The 20,947-nt window shown below is 48.5% G+C and overlaps 1 protein-coding gene and 1 pseudogene across 1 annotated transcript in view; one reads left to right on the top strand and one right to left on the bottom strand.

Moving 5' to 3' along the window:
- The window catches only part of LOC147709984 (class II histocompatibility antigen, M beta 1 chain-like), a 121,232-nt gene that overhangs the window by 6,167 nt on the left and 94,118 nt on the right, over positions 1-20,947 (bottom strand). The window contains exon 4 of the mRNA XM_086920673.1: positions 9,275-9,391. Coding sequence (XP_086776799.1) covers positions 9,275-9,391 — 117 coding nt within the window. The remainder of the gene's footprint in view (positions 1-9,274; positions 9,392-20,947) is intronic.
- Positions 11,265-16,629, top strand: LOC147709985 (uncharacterized; annotated as a pseudogene).

Here is a 20,947-nt window from a genome sequence, read left to right as displayed (position 1 = left end):
CAGGATAAACACCACCTCATACAAACAACACCCAACAGAACCTCTCAGGATAAACGCCACCTCACACAAACAACACCCAACAGAACCTCTCAGGATAAACACCACCTCACACAACCAACACCCAACAGAATCTCTCACAATAAACACCACCTCACACAACCAACACCCAACAGAACCTCTTAGGATAAACGCTATCTCACACAAACATCACCCAACAGAACCTCTCAGGTTAAACGCCACCTCACACAACCAACACCCAACAGAACCTCTCAGGTTATACGCCATATCACACAAACATCACCCAACAGAACCTCTCAGGTTAAACGCCACCTCACACAAACAACACCCAATAGAACCTCTCAGGGAAAATGCCACCTCACACAACCAACACCCAACAGAACCTCTCAGGTTAAACGCCACATCACACAACCAACACCCAACAGAACCTCTCAGGATAAACCCTACCTCACAGAAGTAACAATCTGCCTCATTGTCAACAGGTAACTCAGCCTTCCAGAACCATTGCTGCATCTCAAAACTTACACCCACAGCCTTTTAGAAAAAAAACTACCTCTCAGATCTAATAGAACCAGTTACAACCCACAGCCTCTCAGAACCAACACACAGCATGAGCTCTTAGAACTAACCTTCACATATACCCCAATCAACCTCTTAAAGTCAACAGATAGCATGTCCTCACAAATCCACCAACCAGCATGTCCTCTCACAACCAACACAGGCTTTCAGAGCAAACACACAATATGAGCCACCACACAACTAGAGTGTAAACGAAACAATGCAGGACGGAGAAAACAAGAAAAGGTAGTGTAGGCTGTCTGCCCCACCAGGATCTGCGACGCAATGCTCTCCATCAGAACCATTTCTGGCACAATTCAGTGGGAAACTGAAAACTCACATCTTCAAGGCCCATTGGCTCAGACAGACTGACTTATCACCCCGTCTACTAGCTGTAGCTCCCTCCCCTTGCCTTCCCTCTGCCTCCCCCTCTATATATATCCATTGGGGCTTGCCCTGTTCAGCGCACCATTGCTAACCTGCTAGGTTTGCGCTGTAGAAAGACCAAAACATACATCATCCTCATCATATACCACGTCTTACAATCAACAGCCAACACAATGTCACAGAACCAATGCCCAGCGTGGCCTCTCAGAGCCAACACAAGCTCTAGGAGCAACCAGGCAACCCAGTCTCATTTGATAAGCACCGCCTCTGAGATCCTGTACCTCCTCTTACACATAACATATGAATCAGTCTGAGAGCCAACAGCAAGCAATGTCTCTCACACACAACAAGAGAGACATTGAGAGCAAGAGTACAAGGCTGACTGCTAGACCAGAACCCAGTACCACAGATGAGAACCATCCTGTCACTGCAACCACTGCGTGTGACAGCCAGCACCTAGCATCATCTATAAGAGTTAACACCACACCTCAGAGAAAACGCAGAAAGCCTTATCTGTGTGAACAAGGCCTGCAAGAAATAACACACAATGTCACCCTTTGGACAATCACTCAACACTACCTGTCAGCCAATTCAAACTCCTGAAGCTAAGACAGCAAACCATGGGTAAGAACGAGGTCTGTAAGAGATAACACACAATACAGCCTGGCAAATCAAACATGACACCAGCCAGAGACAACACTCAAAACTGACTCTCCAAGACAAAACACTCCTAGACCAACTATGCAGTGCCACCTGTCAGGGCCAATAGCCCCCACTGCCTTTAAGAGCCAACAGGCAACATCCTTTGAACAAGCTAAGAAGTAACAGTTCTGTCAGAGCCAACAATCAGCAGTGCACCTCAGGAACAAATCCAATCTCAGACCCAGCACGCGGAGCCACCTGTAAACACATCAGAATACACATCAGAGCTGACACTTTTGAGAGCCAGAAGAAACAGCACTTGCAGGCACCAGGACGTAAAAATGCTGTCAGAGGCAACACTCAACAATGGCCCTCACATACAAAAAAAGTTCAGACCTAACAAGCAGTGCCACCTGCCAACAGCCATCACTGGCATTGAAAGCCAAGAGACAACAACCATTGTAAGAGCTAAGGAGCAACAATGCTATCAAAGCTAATGATCAGCACTGTTCTTCAGGGTCAAATCAAATATCAAACCACCTCTCAGAGCCACCTGTCAGTAATGAAACCTCAGAGTACATGTCAGAGCCAACACCTACCTCCACCGTCAGCAGACAACAATCTCTGCAGGCACCAGGAAGAATCACTTCTGTCGAGCCAATGCTCTGCACTGCCACATAGAGCAAAACAATCTAACACTGGAGCTGATGCCCATGAGCAATACCACTAAAAGGGGGAATCACTAGATCCCGTAACTCAAAAAGACTTCCTTTGAAGAGAAACAAGTTGTACACATCCGAGTCCAACACTAGATGGTGTAAGTATGCACAGCATGTGTATCTACAGCTAACATGCCAAAAACATTTCAGACCTAAAAGCAGTGACAGCTGTTAGACCCAAAAACCACCCCTGCCTTTGAGACTCGATGGGCAACGACCCTTCTAACAGCCAATAAGCAACAATTCTGTCAGAGCCAACAGGCAAAACAGCTACACAGGACCAACGCTTTACATCAGCCTTCAAAGGCAACACACTGTATCAGCTGCCAGAGCCACAATGGCAAAATACCTGTCAGAACAAATACACATTATTTCTTGGTGCCTAGACTCTAAATACCAATACCGCCTTTCAGTACCAACACCACCTGTCAAAAGCAAGACCACCTTGCCTGAATCCACCTAAGCCTACACCTAACACTCAATACATGTCGTAACCAGTCAAAACACAACATTCATCTCATGATAACCAATGACAAACACAGCTTGGAAGAACTAGCACAGCTACCGGTCAATAGGCAATGCCACCTGTGAGAACCAACAACTCCTATAAGAAGCAAGACCACCTCCCTGAATCCATCTAAGCCTACACCCAACAGTCAATACATGTCGTAACCAGTGGACATACTACCAGAGTCAAAACACAACATCCATCTCATGATATCCAATGACAAACACAGCTTGGAAGAACTAGCACAGCTACCGGTCAATAGGCAATGCCACCGGTGAGAACCAACAACTCCTATAAGAAGCAAGACCACCTCCCTGAATACATCCAAGCCCACAGCCAACAGTCAATACTTGTTGTAAATAGTGGATATACTAGCAGAGTCAAAACGCAACCTCCATCTCATGATAACTAATAACAAACAGCGTGGTAAGAACTAACACTGCTAGCGGTCAATAGGCAACGCCACCTTTGAGAACCAATAACACCAATCAGAAGTATGACCACCTCCCTGAAGCCATCTAAGAAAACACCCAACAGTCAATACTTGTCATAACCAGTGGACATACTAAGGAGTCAAAACACAAAATCCAACTCACAATATGTAACAAAAAACACTGTTTGTAAGAACTAACACTGCTACGGGTCAGTAGACAGCGCCACCTGTGAGAACCAGCAACTCCTGTAAAAAGCAAGACCACCTCCCTGAACCCATCCTAGCCAACACCCAACAGTCAATACTTGTAGTAACCAGTGGACATACTACCAGAGTCAAAACACAACATACATCTGATTATAACTGATAACAAACACCGCTTGTAAGAACTAATAGGTTAGTCATTGCGCCCAAACTAATTGCAGACAGAACTGTTGGGGCTACACACAACACATGGTTAATTTATTGGCTGAGTTTGAACAATGGGCTCACGTTCAATCCCTCATTCCTATGAGTAAGGTATGCAGAACATGCCTGATATTATCCCCACTCTGACTACGTTTGCCACATTGAATCTACATTCACTGGGGGGCACAATATACGGAGCTTACAGAGATAAACTGGTCTTAGGGGGCCTATTGGTTTATTTATTTATTTATTTATTTATTTATACATCTTATAAAGCGCACTGTCGCCTTTCAGGCATCCTGGCGCTGAGGCTCCATGAGAGGTGGGAAGAGGGGTGTCATAAAGGTACTAAAGAACTCGGACCATACGGAACAGCCAGGTTTTCACACATTTTCTGAAAGGGAGAAGTTCCTCAACTTGTCTAATCTCCCAAGGTAGACTGTTCCAAAGTTTGGCCGTAGTCATATTCATTCAGACCTGGTTAATAAGCTCAGCTGCCTCTACAAACTACTCAAAATGGCCGCAATAGCTTATAAACAGGGATAATTGACTATCTATTCATGGATTGAACTAGTAAGAAAGTAACAGAGGACTTCTCCTTAGTAGTCACTACTGAGAAAATAAAGAAAGGACCAATTCCCACTATGTAGATAAACAAAGAAAAAGGACTTCACACCAAAAATTCTCCTAATGGAACTTGAAAAAGGACCAAATCACAAGCACAGTTGTAGACAGTAAACAGATCGGCCATGGAACGACGCACTTAAATGGGTGGGTGCCCTAAGCACACAGATAACATCCTCATCTATGAATCCCAACAATAGCAAAGAGGAGAGTTCTGCTCGTCAGTCCTAGTGCCAACTCGTATTCTGAAGGCAAACCACTGCATATACCCCTCCCAGACCACCCCCCTCTCACAAGCGTAATCCTGCACTAAGGAGTGCACTGGCATCCAAACTTATTCCATTATCCACCCCCCAACCTTACAAAAAAGCAGTTAAAGGATTTAAACACAACATTCTAAAATCTCACCCAGAAACCCCAATCTCTGATTCCTACTTCTCAATTAACAAAGGACATATTACTAATGACATCATCTTCTATACTAAAAGAAGAGCTCAAAGGAGAAAAGCCTTTCTCGCTCTACTCACGGTCACCGTCACAAGGAAAACAGCACATGGACTCACGCTATCTATCCCCCCCTCCCCAGTCTATGAAGCAGCAGCTACAATCACTATCTATCATAATGGAATCATCCGCATGCAATCATCGGACTGCAACCTAAACCTTCTAGATAACATCTTTCTCTCATCAAAGACAAAGTTGTAAGAACACACCCCCTCTCCCCAGCCAATCCAAATCACAGCTCAACTACAAACTCTCGATCTGACTCCCCCTTAAGTCATGATACCCATATGTCCCTCCCTACACCTACACATACACCCAGCACAGACCCAATTGGCACAAGGGTTAACAACACAGACCTCCCTGAGCCCGATTCGCACCCTAACACCACCACTACTCACATGGCTCCATTCACTCCCCACTCCCCTATCGCCCTACCACCCCACCATCTCCTGCACCAACACTCCCATCGTCCCATTCACACCTCATAGTCAAGCCATCACACACCCTCATGCCACCACTGGGTCACACCCTCATGGCCCCAGTCATCCTCCCTATTCTTATTTCTCCCCCTCTACAATAATTGCCACAAGGTCCCTGCCACACATTTAACCCTTCTTTCACATCATCCGACACCCCAACCAACCCTTCCATCCCCACTATGACCATCCCTTACTTAACACACATCCAGACCCCCTCTCACCCGGCCTTTACAGTGCCCCTCTCCATAGATAACTACAGAGAAAGAGCTCATCACAAGGATCCCAATTACGTCCCCCATTCAATCTGCTTACAAGACACAACTACACCTCCCTCACCCACAGTCCATCCATTAAATATGGTAACTCTCCCTCCAGACCCCAAACTAGATGAGATGTTACTATCTCTTCACCAAAACAAGGCTGACATCCAAACTTTACACAACCTAATTCTTCAACAACCTAAGCTTGCGTGCACTAAAGCTGAATCCTGAACACACCCATACATCAAAAATTCAAAGCGCACCCAACAAACAGAAGTAAGCTCCCAAAATCCTGAGCCCCCATGTTGGAGTACAGTGCCTTACCCCAACGCATTATCCTGCCCAATCAGGATGAAAAACCTCCTATCTCCTAAAGAACTATTCTCTCTACTCCGCTCATACCCTCCACCTACCGCTGGGCAACCTGAGAACTTACCTACAGATTCTCTAATCCAGTCTATTCCTATCAACTCTCACAGAGTTACAAGACACAATCCCAGAGGCATCGTTAAAAACAACCTCACGCAAATCCCTCTCACACATGAACCCACCACAGCACCCAACAAGACAAGGCTAAAATGTATACTCCTTAACTGCAGGTCACCATCTAGGCATGCAACAGATATAGCGGACCTCTTTTTCACTAACGAACCAGACATCTTAATCCTGACTGAAACATGGCTAAATGAATCATCTACGCCCATCCTGGACATACTAGTACCCCCAAACTATGAAAACACTAGACTAGACAGAATTGATAGATTGATTGGTGGGATTGCCTGCATACACCAGAGCAATCTAACAGCGACCAATTCCAATGCCCCAGCACCGCCCTCCTGGGAATACCTTTGTGTAAATATCTCTAGTAATAACAAACAAATGTGCTCACTACACACATTTTACCACCCTCCAGGAGATAACCTCACATTCATAGAACACCTTATGGATACTCTTGCTACAAATGACGGCCAACAAATTATGAAAACATTCTTGGGGGACTTCACCTTATACTGGGAGGACCAAAATGACCCAGGGGTCAATAGCCTCAAAGCTTTCCTCTCAGACCTAAATCTTAACCAAATTTGTAACAGCACTACACACAATAAAGACTCAACTCTCGACCTAGTAATCTCCAAAGCTAACTCCATTCAGCTTGACTCAATCCTCCTGTGTGATTGGTCTGACCATCACATCATCACTTTCCATAATATGGAATCAGTTAAATGGCTTTCGACACAGCCCCCAAGAGCAAAGATCTGGAAGAGGAACCTTAAAAAACGTCGATCCCAACCTACTTGTGGCCTCTAATCCTAACATCCTTTGTACCCCGGAAGACCTAGCCGATGTACATTCTCTGACCAACCACTATTTCCAGTCCATGAACAACTTATTAGACAAAATAGCTCCCTTACAACTGAAAAGAACCACCACAAAAGATTCCCAACCCTGGAATGACGATAGGCTAAATGAAGACAGGCGATCACCAAGAGCAATTGAACGTCGATGGATATCTGCACCGTCCTTTGACCACCTCAAATTACTAGGAACCACTAGAAACTCCTACTTTAAAAAGATCAGAAGATCTAAAACTGACTTCTTCAGTACTCAACTAGACCAAGCCAAGAACCGCCCCAAAAAACTATTCGATCTAATCAAAGCCAAACCAAGAGCATACTCACCCACCCAAGGCTACACCAGACATCTTACCCAATTGTGAGGAATTTGCCTCATATTTCATTATGAAGTCAGAAACCATAAAAACCAACTTGCTTAATGACCTTTTAACCCTTGCTGACACGCAGAATAACTCCTCAGGGCCCCAGACAGGTAACCCAGTCAAAGGCTCCACAAAATTCAACCTTAAAAACAACGCTTCCTGGTCTACCTTCAACTCTTACAGTGAAGACACTATACTAAAAACGCTAACCACCTTGAATCTCTCCAGTCACTTCACTGACCCGCTTCCTGCTAACTTCTGAAAATACTTCATTCCACTGCTACTACCGTTATGGACCAAGATTATCAACACCTCCCTCCATCAAGGAACCATCCCAGAAATCCTGAAAACAGGTCAGGTATCCCCTATCCAAAAAAAAAACAACAGCTGACCCATCAGACTTAAATAACTTTCGACCGATATCCAACATCCCTACTCTAAGCAAGCTCTTAAAAAAATGTGTTCACATGCAGCTTAGCAACCACATTGAACAATTCAACCTGCTCAACCAATACCAATCAGGCTTCCGGGCAGGTCACAGTACAGAATCAGCCATGACCCACATAATAGACGACGCACTAAAAATCCTTGACCAAAACACGACAACCTGGTAGAGCTCCTAAAGCACAGAATGGGACTATCTGGATCTGTGCTTTCCTGGTTTACCTCTTTCCTCCAAAATAGATCTCAAAGATTCAAGGTCAATCAATCCTTGTCTAACCCCGTCCCAGTCACGTTAGGAGTACCGCAAGGCTCTTCCCTTTCACCCACACTTTTCAATCTCTTCATAGAGCCTCTCACCGAACTTCTCAGTCTCTCCAATGTCCGTTTTCACATGTATACAGACGACACCCAACTCTACATCAAGATCCACTCACTTGAGGATATCAAGTCTCCCAACTCAACGCTACAAAAAACTCCGGCATGGTTGGCCGAAAACCATTTGAAACTTAACTCCCTCAGAACGGAATTTCTCTTAATCGCCCCCCACGCCCCAACAAATTGTCCAACATCCTCGACTGGATGAAGCACCTAACAGCACTCAAAGGACAACCGCTCATTGTCGAATCAGTGACACTGGACAGAAACCTAAAGATGCAGAATCATATCAGTGCCTCCACGAAAGGTGCAAATGTCCACATGAACACCTTAAGAAGCCTGGAACCCTTCCTGCAAGCAAATGACTTCAAACATGCAGTTCAAGTCCTAGTAATCCCAAGAGTGGAATATGGGGCTGTAGCCTATGCGACCTCCCCAGATCGACAACAGCCCCGCTAAGAGCCTCTATCAACTCACCGCAAGACTCATCACAGGTTCAAAAAGAAACACTCACATCTCTCCAGACCTTAGAGCCATCAACTGGCTACCGTTCGAAGATAGAATTAATTTGAAAATTGCATGTATGACACACACACAAGGCCTTACATCACAACACTCCGAGCTATCTAGCTCAGAAACTGGTGCTCTCTGCTGGTAATAGAGCCTCAAGGAGCTCCAGGAATCTTCTACTGAAACCAAAACGATTTGCCAAGAAGAAAACGTGCAACCGGACCTTCTCAGGAATGGCTCCTAGGATTTGGAATGCTTTGCCTACAGAAATAAGATTGAACCCTTCTACTGCCTACTTCAAAAAAGAAGTGAAAGCGATTTGCATGGCTAAACTCACTTGAACTATGTACTTACCACTGTAATATCATTATTAGTCTTTATTAATGATCTCCTGTTACCGAAATCATATTTATTTCTATTTTTCTATGCATGTACCTGTGTCCAACATCTTCCTTGTAAAGTGCTTTGATACCCGCAAGGGTCTTGTTCGTGCTATATAAAACCTTCAAATAAATAAATAAGCATTGCTACCGCTCAATTGGCAACGCCACCTGTGAGAACCAACAACTCCTGCAAAGAGTCAAGTTTCAACAACATGGGTTAGTGTTGGAGCAATCACTCACTCTATCAGCACTCTAAGACAGCACACCACCTGTCAGTGGACTCCGTGGGTGGGACAGTCTCTTACCATCAGAGCGGGACTTCTTCCAGCTGATGAGTCCGGCGAGGAGGAAGATGATGCCGAGGCCCAGGACCACCGCTGAGATGCTGATCTTTACCTTCTGCAACAGTGTCGCGCCGGGAGCTACAAGACAGCAACAGAGAGAGAGAGAAAGAGAGACAGTGTCAGACGAGAGAGAGAGAGAGAGAGAAAGAAAGAGAGAGAGAGAGAGAGAGAACGGCCGTGTGCTCAGGCCAGGAGCTACAAGACAGCTTCCTGGAAACAATCCGTGATTATCCCTGTATGTAAGAAGGGGGATCCCTTGAACCACGGAAATTATCAATCAATCAATCATTCAGGACATTTATAGAGTGCGCTACTCACCCGTGAGGGTCTCAAGGCGCTGGGAGGGGGGGGGAGTCGCTACTGCTCGAAGAGCCAGGTCTTGAGGTGTTTCCTGAAGGTGAGATGGTCCTGGGTCAGTCGTAGATGGGCGGGGAGGGAGTTCCACGTCTTGGCCGCCAGGTAGGAGAACGCTCTTCCTCCGGTGGTGGTTCTGCAAATCCGTGGGACGGTGGCGAGGGCGAGGGCGAGGCTGGAGGAACGGAGCTGGCGGGTCGGAGTGTGGAACGTGAGGCGTTTGTTGAGGTATTCGGGGCCCATGTCATGGAGCGCTTTGTGTGCGTGGGTGAGGAGACTGAACGTGATCCTTTTGCTGACAGGGAGCCAGTGCCGGTTTCTCAGGTGGGCAGATATGTGGCTGTGGCGAGGGATGTCGAGGATGAGTCGTGTTGAAGCGTTCTGTATGAGTTGAAGTATTTTCTGAAGTTTGGCTGTGGTTCCTGCGTATAGGGCATTCCCGTAGTCCAGTCGGCTGGTGACGAGGGCCTGGGTGACAGTTTTTCTGGTTCCGGAGGGGATCTACCGGAAGATTTTTCGGAGCATGCGCAGGGTGTTAAAGCATGAGGATGAGATGGCGTTGACTTGCTTGGTCATCGTGAGGGAGGAGTCCAGGATAAATCCCAGGTTGCATGCGTGGTCCGTGGGTGTCTGTGCTGTGCCCAGCGCTGTGGGCCACCATGAGTCGTTCCAGGCGGATGGGGACGGTCCGAGGATGAGGACCTCCGTCTTGTCTGAGTTCAGTTTCAGACGGCTGAGCTTCATCCATTCAGCGACATCTTTCATTCCTTCCTGGAGGTTGGTTTTGGCGGTGGCTGGGTCTTTGGTGAAGGAGAGTATCAGCTGGGTGTCGTCGGCATAGGAGATGATGTTGTGTTTGCGTGTGATGGTGGCGAGAGGGCTCATGTAGATATTGAAGAGGGTTGGGCTGAGCGAAGAGCCTTGGGGTATGCCGCAGATTATCTCGTTGGCTGCTGAGCGGAAGGGAGGGAGGCGGACTCTCTGGGTCCTGTTGGAGAGGAACGAAGTGATCCAGATGGTGTCAGGCAAGGAGCTACAGGACAGCAATGGAGAGAGAGATAGAGAGAGAGAGCATCAGGCCGTGCGCTTCAAGACGGCAAAAGAGAGACAGCATCAGGCCAGGAGCTAAAAGACAGCTTTCTGGAAACAATCCATGATTATCCCTGTATATAAGATAGGGAATCCCTTGAACCCCGGAAACTACCGCCCAATCTCCTTGCTGGGCAGTAAAGCCAAGTTAATGGGGAAATTGCTTTTATGGAACCGATCTTTTATTCATTTTAAATGACAATCCTGCATCATTACACCGTTGTATGCCTACAACCATAATGGCCGGCAGCGAGTTTCAGACATAAAAACAGGGACACAGCTTCTTTGCCTACAACCCTGGGGTCGGCAGCGTTTTCTGTATAGTATAATCAAACCCATCTACAATAATAAATTCAGAAGAACGAATAAAAGGAAAGAACCCTTCCCTCCCATCCCAAAAACGGAAAAGAAAAAGGGGGGACCTGCTCCGGTAGGAGTCCATCTTACAGTGGGATCGTCCTTCAGAAGTCAATAGCCTTTAATTCAAACCAGACCCATTATATGCGGGATGTCATCACCTCCTTTGTTTCAGGAAGCAGATACAATATTTGGAGATATTTGGGGCAAGTTACCTCCCTGAACTCTTTTGACAATATTCGGATAAAAGGGGCCCAAAATTCAGCATAGGGCTCCCCCTTGTGATCTTGGACCAAAGAGAGGCGTTCCATGGCACGGGTTAGCCAAAGTCTATTTAGCCAGGCTGTGTGGTCTGGGACATTCGTGGTGCCCCATTGTGCCACCAATAATGCCAACACCATCTGCCTGCCCCATAATGATCACAGGGGAAACGTCAGCGCGTTTAGTAGCCCCAGTAATGTGTACACCGGAAAGCGTGGGATCTGTGTCAAAGGTTTCCTCGATGTCATTCAACACCCCCACCCAGAAGCGTTCTAAACATGGGCAATGCCAAAGCAAGTGTGCCAAAGAACCAGTGAGACCGCATCCCCTCCAACACTTCTCCATGTGTTTTTTGCCCCAGCTGTGGATGGGTGCCAGCGTAGGTACCAATATGATGTAACTTTAAAAGCTGACTCGGTTCCAGCGGTGTTATGGGCTGTGTGGTGAGCCCTATACTGGATGTTCTCCCTTTCCTTGTCTGGCAAAGAATGTTAGAATGTTAATTGGGCTCTTCTATAGCGCAACGGCTACTCCAGTCGGAGTGTCCCGGCGCTTTGGCGAAGAAGTCCTTTAATGGAAAGGAACATAACTGCAAAAAAGGACCAGCAAAATTAACTAGTAAAAAGCCAGGTTTTTAATGCCTTCCTAAAAGACAACAGACTGGGGGCCTGTCTAAGAACAATAGGAAGTTCATTCCAAGCGCGCGGAGCCAGGTAGTGGAAGGAACGCCCTCCTTGTCTGGTTCGCTTGATGGATGGAACGACCATTTTAGACAAGGAGGCAGATCGCAGAGCTCTGCTCAGCTTGTAAAAAAGCTCTGCCCAACTCTTCAGCCCAGCAAAGTTGACACTTTGATCGCCCCCCATTCTGCCCATTGCCTAGCATAGTGTTCAGTTCTGAGATTAGATGTTTGTCATCTGTTTTACCTACTAAACACTTCTCAAAGGGAGTAAGCTGTTGAGAAGTTTGCGCAAGGTATGGTGGGGGAGTGACCCAATGTCTGAGTTGGAGATAATAAAATTCATCTGATTTAGGCAAGTCATAGTCCAATCTCAATTGCCCATAGGGGATGATACCCTGGATATCAAACAGCGAACCCACCCGCTTACACCCCGTCTCCCTCCATCTCTGAAAGATCTCAGATTTGCACTGAATTCTAAGAGCAAGAACCCTCCTCCTTACTTCGTAGAGAATTGAGAGGAACTTTCCTTCAAATTTTGCAATGAGCAAAATAGCCACCCTGTTTGACGGGGCAGGAGAGATGACGGGCAGGAGAAGTGACGGGCAGGAGAAGTGACTCGCAGGAGAAGCGACGGGCAGGAGAAGTGACGGGGCAGGGGAGGTGATGGGGCAGGAGAGGTAAAGGGGCAGGAGAGGTAACGGGGCATGAGCTAGAGCGGTAACCGGGCAGGAGCGGTGAAAGGACAGGAGCGGTGAAAGGACAGGAGCTTTGAACGGGACAGTAGCAGTGAACTGGACAGGAGCAGTGAACGGGGCAGGAGCAGTGAACGGGGCAGGAGCAGTGAACTGGGCAGGAGCAGTGAACGGGGCAGGAGCAGTGACGGGGCAGGAGAAGTGATGGGGCAGGAGAGGCGACAGGGCAGGAGAGGTGATGTGGAAGGAGAGTCAACAGGGCAAGAGAGGTGACCGGGCACAAGAAGTGACGGGCAGGTGACATGACAGGCAGGTGATGTGAAGGGCAGGAGAGGTGACGGGCAGGAGAGGTGATGGGGCAGGATAAGTGACGAAGCAGTAGAAGTAATGGGGCAGGAGCAGTGATTAGGCGTGAGCAGGAGTGGTAACCGGACAGGGGCAGGAGCAGTGAACGGGGCAGGAGCAGTGAACGGGCAGGAGCAGTGAATGGGGCAGGAGCAGTGAACGGGGCAGGAGCAGTGAACGGGGCAGGAGCAGTGAACGGGGTAGGAGCAGTGAACGGGGCAGGAGAAGTGAACGGGGCAGGGGAATTGACAAAGCTGGAGTGTTGATCCAGCATGAGCACTGACTGGACAGGAGCAGTGAAAGGGCAGGAACAGGCGTTTCCCAGGGCGACTGGAAGGGTAGGGGGCCAGTTTAGTTTGGAGGGACCGGTTTTGTACAAGTGCAGGAGTTTTAAAAACACTGCAAAGTTTTTTGTATATTCAGCAGGTTTCGGTCAACAATACAAGTGCCAAGATAACTTTGGTGATCAATGTACCTGCTGGAGAGAGATGGGAGCATGTTTTGTCTAGTGGCTGTTTTACTCATCTGGGGTAGCGCAGAGGGGTAATATGCCTGCTGCAAAGAACATGTACCATGCATATCAGAGAGCAATATGTTATGTGCATAGTTCAGTAGGTACTGCTTTGTGTTCACTTCTCGAATGAAAGGACACTTGAATACATATGGCCTGGCGGTTCGGGCTGGACTGTTTACATTGGGCGCAGGATCAAGACTGATTTGCATATGGCTGGGTCCAAACTGGAATGGCATGGGGAGCAAAGAAACAATGGATTTAGGCCCAGATCTCTGCACTGGGGTGAATGTAAGACATTGTTCTGCATTCTGTCCATCAATTGTTCTTTTTGCATTTGTCACCCCAAAAGGGACAGGTATGCTCAGACATGAGTCCCATGCTCTCCATGCCACAGGAATCAAGCTATCTTAGCTGATGAGGGCTGAAAGCCCGAAACCGGTCCTAGGATGCTTGTTTCCAGTCCAGGGAGGACCTGGCCTGGCAGTTTGGGCTGGACTGTTCCCATTGGGTGCAGGATCAAGACTGATTTGCATATGGCTGGGTCCAAACTGGAAAGGCATGGGGAGCAAAGAAACAATGGATTTAGGCCCAGATCTCTGTACTGGGGTGAATGTATGACATTGTTCTGCATTTTGTCCACCAGTTGTTCTTTTTGCTATATTATGATTGAGCAGCTGACATGAATATGAAGGAGCTTTTGTGGGTTTCCGTGAGTCTAGATCCTCCTGAAGAGTCCCTTTCTCTTCTGAGCCCTGCTTAACACATGTGTAAGGGGGGGCCCTGTATTCATGGCCTCAATGTTTGAGACAAAAAATAATCATGGATTTCTGATCAATGAGAGTAAAAGCATGAAGGTAACATGTTGTTCCTGCTTATATTTCACACGCTTTACATAAACCTGCATTCCCTATGAGTGTTTGCTTTTTCCTGAATTAAACCTCAACTAAACATGTTTATCCATTGTTTGAATTAAATAACGTTATAAGCTGTAACTGGTCAGTGAAATGCTAAACGTACTAAAAATTGGTATGTTTTGCTGTTTCTAGCCACACCCCTGACTCCGCCCACTGATTCAATCTTCAGTTATTCTCGCCCCCTGATTCTAATACAGGACCGGAGGCTTCAGATTATGCTTCTCTTTCTTTTACTGTAAACTCACAGCAGCCAATAAACGTACAGTTTCATAAAAATAAACCACATTAACCATGATGCTCGGCCTAAGCCACGCCTCCTTAGCCCTACAAGAGCCATGGTAACAGTCCCAGCTTTCTCTTTCTTTGCTGATCACACAGCAAGAGATAAGTGCTCTGCTCCTTTCTCTATGAATGACATTTTGCGCTTAAAGTTTCATGTATTAAATTGATATTGCCGACATTGCTAATGATAGCGCTTATAGCGCATGCTTTGTGGTGAATTTGTCTGTTTGTTATATTTTGCCAATTTGAGTTATTTTCACATCGCGGGTACTCCTGTGCTTTATTTTCATGTTCTTGAGCATCCGCTAGCAGCGGCTTTCCGTAGAGCGCTCTACGCTCTTAGCGCCTCGGCGCTCCCAGTACCGGGCCGCGCTGCGGTCTATTTGCTTTCCTCGTCCGCGCCTCGGCTGGCTTGGGGCTGCGCGTGGGCTTCCCTAATCGCCCTAGCGCCTTTCGGAGCCGCATACCACCCGGCACTGACGCGTGTAGCGTGACGCGCGCCCGTTGGGCTACCTTTTGGTAGGATTGGGGCGCGCGTTGGGCTACACACGTTTTTCTGCCGATTTTGCCCGCATTTCACACAGCGTTCGCACGAATAGGCTGGTGGAGAGTAACACCTAACTGGTTGCCCTAATAGTTGCCTTCAGGGAGTGAGCAAAAGCTCCATATACTTGTTTATTGGCTCCTACGCCCTTGGACATAGACACTACTACCACCACAGGTACCGACACCACAGATACGGACGAGGAACCACCCCGAAGAAGAAGGCAAAGAAATACGCCTCTTTGGCCTCAGTCCCTCCTTCTAATACCCCCTTTACATTCAACCCTAGCGAGATCGTTCACCCTAGATCTTCGGATTGGGTCCCGGCCACGGTGGTGGCGGACTACTTACAGGAAAACATTAGAAAGGGGTTTGATAAAGAGGTCCGTAACCGCTTGAGATCTGAATGCCCTCGACCCGAGCTCGCCCATAAGGTGGCGGAGACTCCTGAGATAGACGTTAGCCTGTTAACTTTTTTGAAAAAATTTGCAAAAGATCCTAAAAAAGGAATCGACCGCGCCTGGCACGGTTGCCAAGATAAGATGCTGGACGTGGTAGGTCCATTGGCGAAGATCCTCGAGATGGCGCTACAAGCCAAGGAATCCAACGTGCCAGTTGACCCAGATATCCTAGCTGGTTGGACCCAGCGTGCCATCTGTTTGTTAGGCAACGCTAATTGCGCACTGTCCACGGAACGGCGCAAGTCACTGTTAATGAGAATGGACTCTAATTTAACGGAGCTGGCAGCGGCAGAACCAGGACCCTTGGCTGAGGGCAACCTGTTTGGGGATCGCTTCGTGAAGGATGTCTCCAAGTACGTGGGGACCTTCACTTCGCTAGATAAGGCTCAGACCGGAATCAAGCGTGTGTTTCACCAACACATTTTTAACGGGGCCGGACGAGGTCGGGGACGCTCGCCAGGCCGCTTCGCCAACCAAGGTCCCCCCAGGGGTGATTTCGGTAGAGGTCGAGGTGACTGGGATTCGACCAGAGGTGGTACGTTCTACCCCACACAAGGCCGATTCAACAAAGGCAGATTCCAAGGAGGTGGCAACAGAGCTGGTTTCCACTCCCAGAATTCAACAGGTGAGTGCAATCGATTGTTTTCCTATTCCATTGGGGGGTCGCACAAGACATTTCATTCACAATTGGAGTCTTCTGACCCAGGATTCGTGGGTCTTGCAGACTGTTCAAGGGTTTCAGCTAGAGTTCTACGAGACTCCCAGACAAAGGACCAGTCTGAGAACTCTCCATTTTGCCCAACAAGAGAGGCTTTTTATTGACAGCGAGATAAAAGAATTGCTGCACAAACACGCTATAGCGGTGAGCGATTACAATCCACACGGGTTTTGCAGCAATATCTTTCTAGTTCAGAAGAAGGGAGGAGGTCACAGACTTGTGTTAAATTTGAGGGACTTCAATTACTTCCAGGTATACAACCATTTCAAGATGGAGGGCATCCATCTGTTGGCAGATCTACTGCGGCAAGGCGACTGGATGGTGCGTTTGGATCTGAAAGACGCCTATCTGTCTATTCCCATCTATCCACCTCATCGCCGATTCCTCCAATTTTAGTGGAACGGACGATGGTTCGAGTACTCGGCCCTTCCTTTCGGGCTTTCCTCAGCTCCTTGGTGCTTCACCAAGGTGATGAAGCTGGTGGTCGCTCACCTTCGAGAACAGGGTATACGGTTGATAATCTACCTGGACGACATCCTGATCATGGCTCAGAACCCGGATCTGGTGTCGCAACATCTGCAAACGACCATTTCATTACTTCAGAATCTGGGGTTCGTAATCAACCAGGCCAAATCGGCTCTGATTCCGTCGCAATCGGCGGACTTCCTGGGTTTTGTGATCAGTTCACAAGCGGCGCAGTTGAGTCTTCCGAAGTCGAAACTAAAAGACATACGGAAGGAGATTCTATCTCTTCTCAACAAACAGATGGTTTCGCTCAGGACGGTCGCCAGAGTAGTGGGTTTATTGGCGTCGTCCGTTCAAGCGATATTTCCAGGGCCCCTTCACTACAGGGCGCTACAGAGATTGAAAATCCAGCACCTTCAAAGAGGGCTGGCTTACTCAGACCTGGTTCCCCTATCACAGGAAGGGAGAGACGAGATGCAATAGTGGTTGAACCACGTGGAGGCGTGGAACGGCAGGGCCATTTTCGGTTCGCTGCCCGAAGTGGTTATAGAATCCGACGCCAGCCGTTGGGGCTGGGGGGCGCGCTGTGGCGCAGTTTCAACAGGAGGAAGATGATCTCCTCAAGAGCTGGAGTTACACATAAATTGCCTGGAACTCCTAGCAGGATCCTTCGCGATCAAGACCCTCTCCCCGCAGCAGACATCGTGTTGCATTCTTCTCAGAATGGACAACGTCTCTGCGGTACGATACATAAACAAACTAGGGGGTACGAGATCGTCCATGTTGGTACAGATAGCCAAGAATTTTTGGCATTATTGCTTCAACCGTCAGATCACTGTTATAGCGGAATACATACCGGGACAGTCCAATGTGGTAGCGGACTGGAACTCGAGGCACCTGCGGGATTACAGCGATTGGCAGCTGCATCCCAGAATGTTTCAATGGCTGCAGGACCTTTGGGGTCCTTGTCAGATCGATCTGTTCGCATCCAGGCTGAACAGCCATCTGCCCAAGTCCTTCAGCTGGAGGCCGGACCCAGCGGCGGCAGCGACGGATGCTTTTCTACAGGACTGGTCGGGGGTAGTGAACTACGCGTTCCCTCCCTTTGTCCTCATTCCACGAGTAGCATCGTACATTCTCAAGCAGAAAGCGGAGGTGGTCCTGGTGACACCTCTGTGGAGGTCGCAGCCTTGGTTACCGATGCTGTTGGGGATGTGCTGCGACCTTCCCAGGATGTTGCCCTGGTCGGAATCCCTTCTTCTGGGACCTCTAGGGGAACAACATCCATTGATCCTGTCTCAGCGCCTAGTGTTGATGGCATGGAGGCTTTCAGGCAACACGAGAAATGCGCATGCGCGGCCGCCCGCGCATGCGCATTAGTATTCGAAATGGCGGCGCAAATCCAGGGACGGCGAGAGGGAGCCCTGGGGACGCGGCGGACAAGGTAAGTGTTTTTAAAAGCTTTCTAGCCATTTATTGCAGTATTTAGGGAGGGCGGGAGGGAGGCGGGTGGCGGCCGGCTACGCACCGTCTGCGGAGCCACGTAGTGCCGCCTGGCTACGCCTGCTACGCAAAATGCGTAGGAGACGGCACTACGCACACTCCGTGCACGGAGCGTAGCTGGCCGCCCACCCCTAGTTTTTAGTAAGTAGGAAGTTTTAGCGCTCAGCTAAATTTGTGTGTGGGTAAATAAAATTATGAGTAGATATGGTGCTCGCCAGGTAGGGGAGACCCCTGTAACCCCTATATTTGCGTGGGCGATCCCACAACAATATCATACAACCAAGCCCTGGGCACTCATCAACAAGAGTAACTAGAACAATTCACTAATTGTAAGTCCAATGGAAAAATCCATCAAATAAAATCGCAGAGGAGTTGTTTCTTATTTCTTTTAATTTTCTTTGTGTTGTCAATCACTCAGCATAGAACAGCCAGCCGACACGTGTTTCGTCAGGGTAAGTTGAACCCCTGACTCTTCAGAGCTGTGCTGGTGGGAGCAAGGCGGCGTAATCGAGATGCCGGTGATAATTCCAACCAGGCAGGTCTATCCCGCTGGGTGTATGGTGACCAGCACAAGCTGTACGGTGAGCTGAATTTACGGTAACGCGTCTAGTGGAGCCATGGTAGTATCCAGAGGTGTGCAGAGGAGTAGTACCAAGGAGTGAAGGGAAGAGGAGAGCACAGAGAAGGAGCAAAGAGAAGGAATGAAGGGAAGAGGAGACCACAGAGAAGGAACAAAGGGAAGAGGAGAGCACAGAGAAGGAATGAAGGGAAGAGGAGAGCACAGAGAAGGAGCAAAGAGAAGGAATGAAGGGAAGAGGGAGAGCACGGAGAAGGAACGAAGGATAGGGGAGAGCACAGAGAAGGAATGAAGGGAAGAGGAGAGCACAGAGAAGGAACGAAGGGAAGAGGAGAGCACAGAGAAGGAATGAAGGGAAGAGGAGAGCACAGAGAAGGAGCAAAGAGAAGGAATGAAGGGAAGAGGGAGAGCACGGAGAAGGAACGAAGGATAGGGGAGAGCACAGAGAAGGAATGAAGGGAAGAGGAGAGCACAGAGAAGGAACGAAGGGAAGAGGGAGAGCACAGAGAAGGAGCAAAGAGAAGGAATGAAGGGAAGAGGAGAGCACAGAGAAGGAAAGAAGGGAAGAGGGAGAGCACAGAGAAGGAGCAAAGAGAAGGAATGAATGGAAGAGGAGAGCACAGAGAAGGAACGAAGGGAAGAGGGAGAGCACAGAGAAGGAATGAAGGGAAGAGGTAGAGCACGGAGAAGGAACGAAGGGAAGAGGAGAGCACAGAGAAGGAAAGAAGGGAAGAGGGGGCACGGAAGGAACGAAGGGGAGAGGGAGAGCACAGAGAAGTAACAAAGGGAAGAGGAGAGCACAGAGAAGGAATGAAGGGAAGAGGAGAGCACAGAAAAGGAATGAAGGGAAGAGGAGAGCACAGAGAAGGAACGAAGGGAAGAGGCGGCACAGAGAAGGAAAGAAGGGAAGAGGGAGAACACGGAGAAGGAACGAAGGGAAGAGGAGAGCACAGAGAAGGAATGAAGGAAAGAGGAGAGCACAGAGAAGGAGCAAAGAGAAGGAATGAATGGAAGAGGAGAGCACAGAGAAGGAATGAAGGGAAGAGGAGAGCACAGAGAAGGAATGGAGGGAAGAGGGGGCACAGGGAAGGAGCGAAGGGAAGAGGGAGAGCACGGAGAAGGAACGGAGGGAAGAGGAGAGCACGGAGAAGGAACAAAGGGAAGAGGCAGCAGAAAGAAGGAATGAAGGGAAGAGGGAGAGCACGGAGAAGGAGCAAAGAGAAGGAATGAATGGAAGAGGAGAGCACAGAGAAGGAACGAAGGGAAGAGGCGGCACAGAGAAGGAATGAAGGGAAGAGGGAGAGCACGGAGAAGGAACGAAGGGAACCCTCACCGGAGGCCTCTCCCCTTGTCCTCGGCCGACCCTCCAGGTCCCCGTCTAACATTGGTGGCCAGCGGCGCGATCCGAACCAACGCGTAATCGTACAGAGAGTGACTCACCCCACGACTCAACCACAATGACAACAAAAGAGAGCGGATCCGCAGAGAAATTCCAGATGGAGAAACTAGAGGACTATAACCATCGAGAGCTAAAGCAATTTTGCATGGAACTAGGCATTGCTACCACCGGGCTGAGCACGAAAGAGGACTTCAAACATGCCCTAGAGTCTTGGGCAGAAACGGGTACGGCTGTACCCCGGAGCAGAAACAGCGAGGCACAAGAAACAAACGCCACTCCGACGGAAGAAAGGAGAGTGGGTCTCTCCCCGGAAGATAACCAAGAACGAGAGAAAAGCAGACTCCATGAATTGGAGTTGGCACGGCTCCGGTTGGACGGAGAGCTGAAACTAGCGGAACAAAAGATAAACTTAGAACACTTACGGCTCTGAGAGGAGCGGGAGGAGAAACAAAGGCAGAGAGAACTCGAAGAGAAGAAA

This window comes from Lissotriton vulgaris, chromosome 5, assembly GCF_964263255.1.
Source record: "Lissotriton vulgaris chromosome 5, aLisVul1.2, whole genome shotgun sequence".
NCBI classification, from domain to species: domain Eukaryota; kingdom Metazoa; phylum Chordata; class Amphibia; order Caudata; family Salamandridae; genus Lissotriton; species Lissotriton vulgaris.
This window is presented reverse-complemented; position numbering and strand designations above follow the sequence as displayed.